Raw genomic sequence first — 10,276 nt, 5'->3', positions numbered from 1 at the left:
AATTCTCAATAATCTTATTCTTAATATTAATTTAGAATCCAACGTTTATGATTTTATTATTATCTATGATTAATTTTTTATTTAATTTATCTTTTTTTAATAGAATCATAATTTATATTACAAAAAATTACACTAAAAATATAGTATACGAGAATTATAATTAAAAAAGAGAGTACTAAAAATAATAAAAATAAATAAATATTTACTTTGTAAGAATTGAAACAAATCTGAAAGTTCTTGATAATCTTTTATATAGTATATTTTTAGTATTCTTTTTTTAGTATGCTATAATTTTTTACTATTATTATGATTTACAGTTAATTTTTTGTTTAATTTACTTTACCTAATAGAATTAATAAATTATATTATAAAAAAATAATAACAAACATAATACCCAAAAATCACAATTATAAAAATGTATAATATCAAACAAACAGTTGAAAAAAATAATAAATAATAGAAAAGTATAGCTCATATAAATAGAAATAACAAAAATTCTATAAATAATACAATAACATACATAAAGGATAAAGTTGGTAAAAAGTAAATAAATGGTTAGTATCCAGGGCTAAAAGCCGTTAAAAAAACGCAGAAGCTAAAAATAATTGCTTCTTATAAACGTGGTTTCGGTAGCAAAATCACTTCTGCGTTCATGATAAAAAAAATTTGCCAAACCAAAATTTAAAGCTTTCAAAAAGTCTAAACGTGCTTCTTTCCTTCCAACGGTTCCAAACACACCTTAAAAGTCTTGCCATTTTTTAACACTTTTGTTGTAGGCATGCCATATTCATAACTAAAATGCACCATTTGTCTGCGTTGTAGTTTCATTATGCTGTATTCTTTCTATTTTAGTTGAATTGTTCGGCACAATTTGTATGTTCATTTAAACAATTGTTTGTACTTTTTCTACATTTTATATCTAAGTTGCCATTGGTAGTGATTCGTCCGAACATTGTGGAGGCCGAGCTTAAGCACTTCCGAACAAGTCGTCAACCGGGAGGAAGAGCTTTACGTCGGCCAAGGTCAAACACCACGGCGGGAATACCTGCAAAAGATACTCCGACGCTCAAGTTAGTAATAATCTCAGGGAAAAGAGAGAGAGTAATTAAGTGAGAGTGAAACAAGTGAATATGAAAACTGGTCGTGGAACCTCATCAAAGTCGAGAATATTAGTTCGGCTTTATAGGGATTGTTTTACCGTTTTCATGTGGATAAGTCCTGGTTTGTAGGTTGGTTATGATATTCTGTTTCGGTGCTATAAACTAGTTAAGCACGTGTCTTATTTCTTCGAATGGTTGAGGCCGAGCTTATCTGCGCACGTGCCGAGCTTATCGGGCGGTTGGTGTAACGTCGGCCTCGAAATGTTTGCTTGCCGAGTATGCTGGGCGACTGAGAATATGGGTAATGTATCATAGCCCCCAAGCTTGCCTTGATGTGGACAGGACTAAGGCGAGCTTTCGGACCAAGAGTACTGGATCCTCGGTTGCCGATTATGTTTGTCGTGTATGGTCCTTGTAGCCCCCAAGCTCGGCTTGGTCTTGTTTGGATTTCGAAACGGTTTTTTGTGTGTTTAATAGTTGCTTCATTCTTCGCGCCATTTGACATGATTGACGTGAAACGTGCCCCGTATCCCCAGGCACCCCTGTCCGTTGGATTTCGTGGTCATTAAATGCCTCTCTTTTTTGACGACGAGGATTTAATGGGAGGGTTTATGTAACCGTTTAGGTTACGAGGCTTACTCTTTTATTACCTTTGCTTTTTGTAGTTTCTATTTGCTGCTGTTTTTTGGAAAAAAGGAGTTTTGGTTTGGTTTCCTGTCTGAGAATGTCTAGCAAAGGTCAGTGCTGAATTCATGTTCTCTTCTACTTTTTTGTGCTTTATTTTTTTCTTTGTTTGCAATGGAGAGCTGTGACGCGGTTGATCCGTGTGGGTGGGTTGATGCTAGGGTGAGGGAATATGCGTCTCAGTTTGATGATGAGGAGTCGGTAAAGTTACTGGGGTCGGATTTGTGGGTTAGGAAGGGTAGTAACATTAGGATAGAGTTGTTGCCCTGTGGTAAAGAGGACCGAGTCTGTGACCGATTGAAGGATTGGTCTTTCTTTTATATGTATAGCTGTTTGTTTACTGAATTGGGGGTCAAACTGGCTTTTACCGAGTTTGAGTGTGGGGTCTTGTATTGGTTGAACTGCACTCCAACCCAGCTTCACCCTAACTCATGGGTTTTGTTCGGGCATTCGAGGTCTTGATGGAACTGTTGGAGCGTCTGCATCTTTGAGGTTGTTTTTCTCTTTGTTCCAGGCAAAGGGGGTGAATAGGGGGTTGTGGGTTAATCTTAGCAGTTACCCTCGCCGCGCTGTGTTTGGCTTGTATAAATCCTCGTTTAAGGATTTTAAATCCATGTTTGTTAAGGTTAGGAGCGTTCTTGAAGACTTCCCGTTTTATTTAAATGAGCATTTAGTTGAGAGGTTTCCGTTGTTTTGGTGTTCCAAGCCGTATCAAGCTTTGGACGTAGATGATAGGCTGCCTGATGATGATATTGTGATGGATTTTCTGTTTAAATCCTTGGGTCCGAAAGGTTTGTTATCTGTTGCCGAGATGTTGAAATGGGATACTGATAGACAGGCTGTGTATGATCACATAGGTAATCTGTTTTATTGCATTTGTTCTGTGTTGATGTTTTGATATATTGTTCCTTATCTTGGTTGTTTTCTGATTTGCAGGTGAGAAGGCTCCTGCCATTACCACGGCAGGTTTTGAAGCTCTTCTTTAATCAGCACAAGAAAGGAGAGAATGAGGTTTCATCTAATGTTGGGAAAGGTCCTGCTGCTTTGATCCATCATGGCCTGGGGCAAAAGCAAAAGAGGAAGAGAGGGCAAGGTCAAGGTAGCCTTGCCGAGGTCTTAGAAGGTAAGGGGGAGTCGTCTGTGATTCTGCAGATGGTCGAGTCTGCTTATGAATCACAGAAAAGACTTCATGGGTATGATGAGAACATGCACGCTAGATCTCTGTGGGCGAAGTTGTATCCTTTTGGGACCATGGATGATAAGCTTTGTTGTTTTCCGGATGACATGAAAATGATTGACGAGGTTGGCCGAGCTGGGGTTAGCCGATTTCTTCAGGTATAGAATATTTTGTTGTGTTTGTGAATTTTTGTTGATGCCCTATATTTACCTGTGTTCATTTTCGTAGGTGATTGGTGCCCGGATTGTCGCCATTGGCCGAGCCCAGGAACTTGCCCTGGATCGGGAGCAGAATGAGGCTTCTCGTGTAGAAGAGCTGTCTGGGATTATCCAGAAGAAAGACCGAAAGATAGCCGAGCTTTCTGCCTCCATGGAGAAGAAAGAGTTGGAGTTGGCTGATGAGAGGAATCTCCGAAAAACTTCGTCCGAAAAGTTGAAGATCTTGGAATCCGAGAATGATCAGTTCTCTGCTCGGATCAAAGAATTAGAGGGTGGAATCTATGAAGCTTTTGCTCAAGGTTTTAAGCGTGCTGTTTCCCAGGTCAAGGTGTTATATCCAGAAGCTGATTCTTCAAAGCTTGATGTTATGAAGGTGGTTGTGAATGGTGAACTCATAGAAGATGAAGCTGCTGCTGGAAGTGAGAGTGAGGGGTCGAGTATTGGTGATAAGGCAGACTAGGCCGTTAGTTTATATTTTCTTTTGTAAGCTCTGTGCATGGTGCATTGGACTTGTGGCTGTTTTGATCTTGTTTGAACAATTTCTAGTTTTATCCTTAGTGGTGGTATTTTGGCTTCCGAGTATATAGCTTGGTTTGACAATGACTTATTTTATAAAATCTGATATGTTGGATATTACTATCTGTTGGAAGCAATCGTATGTATGTATTGAAGATGGCCAAAGCCATTCTCTGTTTAAGTAAATTTGGGAGTGGATGTTCTAACGCAGTACTTGTGCTTTTGAATAGAAGCGCTTTGAGATACGTTTGAGTATCTCAATGATAGTGTTTGTTTGTGTTTCTCCGAGCAATATGCTCGGCATGCGCATGTTGACTTCCGAGTATGAAGCTCGGATTAACTTTGAATGTGTACTGTGACAACTGTTTAGAAAAAATTGTTTTGGTTTATAAGGTACATTGGTGAATTGTCAATAAGTAGAGCTGAGGCTCTAGTACATGGCTTGTGTTTGAATGAGCTTTTAAAATTTCACTAGAATGACTTGGTGATTGCTCGTGTTTGTTTGTATTTGTCCGAGTATTATGCTCGGAGTGCGTTTGTCAGTTTCCGAGTATGAAGCTCGGATTAGTTTTGAATTTTCATGTATGGTAACGGCCAATGTAAAAAATGTCTTGATATAAGGTACATCAGCGTGATGATTTGTGGCGTCCGGCCTCGTTAAAACCCTTCTCCGAGTAAAACCCATGTATTTTGGGAGAAAACCTTCGGAGGGGAAAAAGAGTACCATCATTCGCAACTTACAGACTACATCATGACTGATATTTCCTTAGGGAGGAGATATTCAATGTTCCTGGAAGTTGACCTCCTTGAAGGGTTTCGAGCTTGTAAGCCTCCTTTCCGAGATTTTGGAGAACTCGGAAAGGCCCTTCCCAGTTTGCCGCTAATTTGCCATGTGCCGGAGGTTTCCGGGCTTCTTCTGTGCGTCTGAGTACGAGGTCTCCATTGTTGAAAGACCTGTGAACTACTTTTCTGTTGTGTCTTTGCTCTAGGTATTGTTTTCTGGCTCGTTGCTTTATGGCGGAAATGTCTCTTTCTTCTTCTACAAGGTCCAACTCGGCTGTCCGAGCTTGTAGGTTATTTGATTGATCATATAGCTCGGTCCTTAATGTTGGGACGCTGACCTCTACTGGGATAAGGGCTTCTGCGCCATATACCAGTTTGAAAGGAGTCTTTCCTGTGGCAGATTGAATGCTGGTATTGTAACTCCATAGAATTTCTGGAATGAGGTCGGCCCATTCTCCCTTAGCGTCGCCGAGCTTTTTCTTTAATCCCTGCAAGATAATTCTGTTAGCTGATTCAACTTGTTCGTTAGTTTGCGGGTGCTCTACTGAGCTGAAACGATGTGTGATATTAAAGTTTGTTAGAAAGGCGGCGAGCTTATGATCTGTAAATTGTCTCCCGTTATCCGAGATTATCTCTCTTGGGATACCGAATCTGCATATGATATTTTTCCATAGAAAAGATCGCACTTTTTCTGCCGTTATGTGTGCTAGTGGTTGTGCCTCTATCCACTTAGAGAAATAATCTATTGAAACCAAAAGGAACTTTTCCTGGCCTGGCGCTTTCGGGAAAGGTCCGAGGATACCTAATCCCCACCTATCGAAAGGCCAGCTTACCTCTATGGTATGGAGTTCTTCGGCCGGGGTCTCCGAGAGGGTGGCGTGCTTTTGACAATTATCACATGCCTTGACTTTGGAGATGCAGTCACGTTTCATCGTCGGCCAATAATATCCTGTTCGCAAGATCTTTGCTGCTAAAGCTCAGCCGCCGATATGGTTGCCGCAAACTCCTTCATGTGTTTCGGCCATGACCTCCTCGGCCTCCTCCCAGCTGATGCATTTCAGGAGTGGTCGGGAGTGTCCTCGTCTGTACAAAGTGTTTCCTAGCACTGTATAGAAGCTTGCTCTTCTTCGGAAGAGCGGCAAGTTCGGCTCGTCATTTGGCATAGTGCCTGTGTTGATGTAGTCGAGAAAAGGTGTTCGCCAGTCTGGGATCTGTGTAATACTCAGAACTGTATCCTGCTCAAAACTTGGTTTGTCGAGTGTTAGCTGGGACAGTGCCGATGTGTTTTCGGCTTGCCGATTTGTGGCTAACTTAGATAACACATCGGCCCTGGTGTTTTGTTCTCGGTTGACATGAATAATATCAAATTCTTTAAATTTTGAAATTAGATCCTTTGTTATGAGCCAATATTTCTCTAACAAAGGATCTTTTACCTGGAATTCGCTCTTTATTTGATGTACCACTAATGAAGAGACGCAGTAGGCTGTTATTCGGGGTATTTGTAGTTGTAGGGCGAGCTTGAGTCCGGCGAGTAAGGCTTCATATTCCGCCTGATTGTTGCTTGCGTTGAAGAAGAATTGTAGTGACTGCTCGGCCACTACTTTGTGTCCCTCCTTGAGTAGTATCCCTGCTCCACTGCCTTCTTTGTTTGACGCTCCATCCACATGTATGCTCCAAGTGACCTCTGTATTTTGTGTGTCATTAGTCATCTCCGATACAAAGTCGGCTAGCACCTGTGACTTCAGTGTCTTCCTTGGTTCGTATTGAATATCGAATTCAGAGAGCTCGATCGCCCATTTTATTAGTCTGCCGGCGAGCTCGGGTCTGGTTAATATCTGCCTTAGCGGTTGGTCTGTTCGTACTATGATTGTGTGGCTTTGGAAGTAGTGCCGCAGTCTTCTTGCCGTAGTGACTAGTGTCAGTGCCAATTGTTCTATCTTCGGGTATCTTGTTTCTGTTGGTTGTAGTACCCTACTGATGAAGTATACTGGGTTTTGCTTTCTCCCTGCTTCTGTTACTAGAACCCAGCTTATAGCATGGTTAGATACTGATAAATATAAGTACAATGGTTTACCTGTCTCAGGCCTTTGGAGGATTGGTGGTGATGTTAAGAGCTATTTAAGTTGGGTAAAGGAATTCTCACATTCGTCTGTCCATGCAAATTTCTTACCTTTGGAGAATGTTTGGAAAAATTGATAAGATCGTTTTGCCACTGCCGGTAGAAAACGTGACAGGGCGGCTATTCGCCCTGCTAGTTGTTGAACTTCTTTCACTGTCTTTGGGCTTGTCATGTTCAGTACGGCTTTGCATTTTTCTGGGTTGGCCTCAATGCCTCGTGAGGTTAGCATGAATCCGAGGAATTTCCCTCCTTGGACTCCGAAAGCACATTTATCCGAATTAAGTCTCATGTTGTATGCTCGGAGTTGTCGGAATATTTCTACCAGGTCATCACAGTGTGACCCTTGTGCTGGTGTTTTTGCTACCATATCATCTACATAGACTTCCATATTCCGGCCTATCTGCTGTTGGAATACTTTGTCCATTAACCGTTGATATGTAGCACCTACATTCTTTAAGCCGAAAGGCATTACCTTGTAACAAAAATTTCCATGTTCTGTTATAAAAGCCGTTTTGCTTTGGTCTTCTGGGTGCATCAGAATCTGGTTATAGCCAGAGTATGCATCCATAAAACTCAAAGCTTTGAAACCAGAGGCGTTATCAACTAATTTATCAATGCAAGGCAGTGGGTATGCATCTTTAGGACAGGCTTTATTTAAGTTTGTAAAGTCGACGCACATGCGCCATTTACCTGAACTCTTCCTTACCATTACCACGTTGGACAACCATGTGGTGAAGCGAATTTCTCTGATAAAACCTGCATTGAGGAGCTTTTGGGTTTCTTCAAGTGCTGCTTGTCTTTTCTCCTCTCCGAGGTTCCTTTTCTTCTGTGCGACTGGTCGGATTGTTTTGTCGATTGCTAGCTTGTGGCAGATGACTTCGGGGTTTATCCCGGGCATGTCATCTGGTGTCCATGCGAAAAGGTCGGCGTTCTTACGCAGTATGTGAATGAGTCTTGCTCGGTCTGCCCCTTCTAACGCTTCTCCAACATATGTGCATTGCTTCTCGTCTGCTGTTAGTGTTACTTGTTGAAGGTTGTCCATTGGCCGAGGTCTCTCACCGAGATCTTCCCTAGGGTCTAGGTCGGCTAGTGTTGCTGAGCTGGCAGACGTGTGGATTGCTTGAACCTGGGGCCGAGCTTCCTGTTTTGTTTGGACTGGTTTTAGACCAGCGTTGTAGCATTGCCGAGCTTCTTGATGGTCGGCGTGCACCGTAGCGATCTTGTTTTCCTGCACTGGGAACTTGACACACAAATGTAATGTGGACACCACTGCCCTGAATATATTCAGGGCAGGTCTCCCGAGTATAATATTGTAAGGGCTGTAACAGTTTACTATTAAGTATTGAATATCAATTGACTTTGACAAAGGGATTTCTCCCATTGTGGTCTTTAGCCATATGTGTCCCATGATGGGGACTCTCTCTCCGGAGAACCCAATTAGCTCTCCGGAGGAAGGTTGTATTAATTTTTCAGATAATTTCATTTTTGTAAAGGTAGAGTAAAATAAAACATCAGCACTACTACTTGGATCTAATAATGTCTTTCTTACCAACAGTTCTCCGACTTGGATTGAAATTACCACGGGGTCGTCAAGGTTAGGGTTTGCCAATTTGAAGTCTGCTTGGTTGAAAGATATTGTGACATCTGGTTCTTTGTCCTTCCTTGGTTGTATGGTTCCTTCGATTGCTAGCATCGCTCTGTAGCTTCGTTTTCTGGCCGAGCTTGTTTCTCCTCCGCCTGCGAATCCTCCTAATATGTGGTTAATGACTCCTCTTGGTGGATCAGGAGTCGTCCTCTCTTTTTTGTCGTCGGCCTTTGCTTGCTTATGCTCTATCCTGTCTGAGTTTCCTCCTCTGCCCTCCGGATCTCGATGTATTTGTCCAAGAGCCCCTGGCGTGCTAGCCTTTCCAGGAGGTCCTTCGCGACGATGCAGTCATCCGTAGTGTGGCCGAATTTTCGGTGGAAAGCACAATGCTTTGTCTTGTCCACGAACCTTTGATCCTGGTAGTTCCCTGCTCGGGCTGGTGGCTTTATGATTTTGGCATTGAGAATTTCTCTAATGATGTTTTCCCTTCTGGTATTGAATCTGGTGTATGTGTTGTATTTTGAGACGGGCTTGGAAGGTTTCTTCGTGTCCCTGTTGCCTGGCGATCTGAGAGTTCTTTCTTCATCTCTCCGATGTGGTTGTTTGTCTGATTTTTGGGCTTCTCGGAGTTCTTCGATCTCCATTTGTCCTGCCGCCCTTTCTCGGAATTCCTCTAGCGTCTTTGGCTTTGTTATGGCGATGGTCTCCCGGAATTTGCCAGGCCTGAGGCCGGCCTTGAGGGCGTGCAGGTGGACGGCCGGGTCTAAGTCCTGGATCTCCATAGTGGCGTCAGCGAATCTGGTCATGTAGTCCTTCAGGCTTTCGTGCTGACCTTGCTTAATGGTGCCGAGGTAGTCTGAGCCATGTACGTAGATTCTTGAAGCAGCAAAGTAATCAATGAATGATCTGGCAAGATCTTCGAAGGAGGAAATTGAACCTTCAGGAAGTTTAGAGAACCAGAGTAATGCAGCACCGTCGAGGTAGGTAGGGAATGCTCGGTAGAGAACGGGCTCATTCTTAGGGCCGTTGAAAAATATCATCGATTGGAACTTCTTTACGTGGGCCCGGGGATCGCCGAACCCCTTGTACGGCTCCAGTGCGGTAGGCAGAGTAAAGTTTTTTTGGCATCTGGTAATTTGTGATCCCTTCGGAGAAGGGGTTGTCGAGGGTGAGCTTCTCCTTTGGCGGGACAATGTTTAAAGGATCTGCAGCACCTTGAGCCGAGCTTTTGGAGCTTTCTCCATTGTTCTGTGTAGACAGTTCAGCTATTCTTCGAACTTCCGCCTGAAGCTCGGCGATTCGAGCCAGGAGGTCATCCTGTGAGAGTTGTGGACTTTCCTTGTCAGCCATGTTCGAGGATCGGGAATCCTGCAAAATAGAGTAGAAGACTAAACGAAGGAAAGAGTGGGGTTAGATGTACTCCGGCCCCATGGTGGGCGCCAAGTGATTCGTCCGAACACTGTGGAGGCCGAGCTTAAGCACTTCCGAACAAGTCATCAACCGGGAGGAAGAGCTTTACGTCGGCCAAGGTCAAACACCGCGGCGGGAATACCTGCAAAAGATACTCCGACGCTCAAGTTAGTAATAATCTCAGGGAAAAGAGAGAGAGTAATTAAGTGAGAGTGAAACAAGTGAATATGAAAACTGGTCGTAGAACCTCATCAAAGTCGAGAATATTAGTTCGGCTTTATAGGGATTGTTTTACTGTTTTCATGTGGATAAGTCCTGGTTTGTAGGTTGGTTATGATATTTTGTTTCGGTGCTATAAACTAGTTAAGCACGTGTCTTATTTCTTCGAATGGTTGAGGCCGAGCTTATCTGCGCACGTGCCGAGCTTATCGGGCGGTTGGTGTAACGTCGGCCTCGAAATGTTTGCTTGCCGAGTATGCCGGGCGACCGAGGATACGGGCAACGTATCAGGTAGTAAGTCTATTTTAGTGCAAAGATTATGGAGGGAATTGAAGATTTTTGTAGTTAAATTTGTTTTAAATATGTTTAGTTTAAAACATGCTATATTCAGCTTGTTTGTTGTAATTGCTATAATAAATAGTTCTATGAAATAAACTTGCGTTGAATGCGTATCTTTTACTTCTA

At 42.7% G+C, this 10,276-nt stretch overlaps 2 protein-coding genes across 2 annotated transcripts; both read right to left on the bottom strand.

The window, feature by feature from the left end:
• Positions 1-5,455: 5,455 nt before the first annotated feature.
• On the bottom strand, positions 5,456-8,290 carry LOC112795027 (uncharacterized). The gene is made up of 4 exons (XM_025836982.1): positions 7,304-8,290; positions 6,649-7,138; positions 5,912-6,525; positions 5,456-5,713 (listed from the first exon to the last, which is right to left on the bottom strand). Exons 1-4 carry the CDS (start codon positions 8,288-8,290, stop codon positions 5,456-5,458), a joined length of 2,349 nt encoding a protein of 782 aa, XP_025692767.1.
• A 137-nt stretch (positions 8,291-8,427) lies between these two features.
• On the bottom strand, positions 8,428-9,532 carry LOC112795026 (uncharacterized). Its single transcript, XM_025836981.1, has 2 exons — positions 9,272-9,532; positions 8,428-9,198 (listed from the first exon to the last, which is right to left on the bottom strand). Exons 1-2 carry the CDS (start codon positions 9,530-9,532, stop codon positions 8,428-8,430), a joined length of 1,032 nt encoding a protein of 343 aa, XP_025692766.1.
• Between the last annotated feature and the right edge of the window lie 744 nt (positions 9,533-10,276).

The sequence above is a fragment of the Arachis hypogaea genome, chromosome 4 (assembly GCF_003086295.3).
Source record: "Arachis hypogaea cultivar Tifrunner chromosome 4, arahy.Tifrunner.gnm2.J5K5, whole genome shotgun sequence".
NCBI classification, from domain to species: domain Eukaryota; kingdom Viridiplantae; phylum Streptophyta; class Magnoliopsida; order Fabales; family Fabaceae; genus Arachis; species Arachis hypogaea.
Note: the sequence above shows the minus strand (reverse complement) of the source record. Positions and strands in the feature narration are given on the sequence as shown.

Bases quoted from the DNA above. Each gene is read 5' to 3' on its own strand.
- LOC112795026 (XM_025836981.1), bottom strand. From the start codon at position 9,532: ATGGCTGACAAGGAAAGTCCACAACTCTCACAGGATGACCTCCTGGCT. The intron at 9,199-9,271 runs GTACAAGGGGTT...AACGGCCCTAAG, and splicing joins CTGCCTACCGCACTGGAGCC to AATGAGCCCGTTCTCTACCG.
- LOC112795027 (XM_025836982.1), bottom strand. From the start codon at position 8,290: ATGCTAGCAATCGAAGGAACCATACAACCAAGGAAGGACAAAGAACCA. The intron at 7,139-7,303 runs GTAAGGAAGAGT...GGCTATAACCAG, and splicing joins GGTTGTCCAACGTGGTAATG to ATTCTGATGCACCCAGAAGA. The intron at 5,714-5,911 runs GTAAAAGATCCT...AGTTTTGAGCAG, and splicing joins AAATAAAGAGCGAATTCCAG to GATACAGTTCTGAGTATTAC.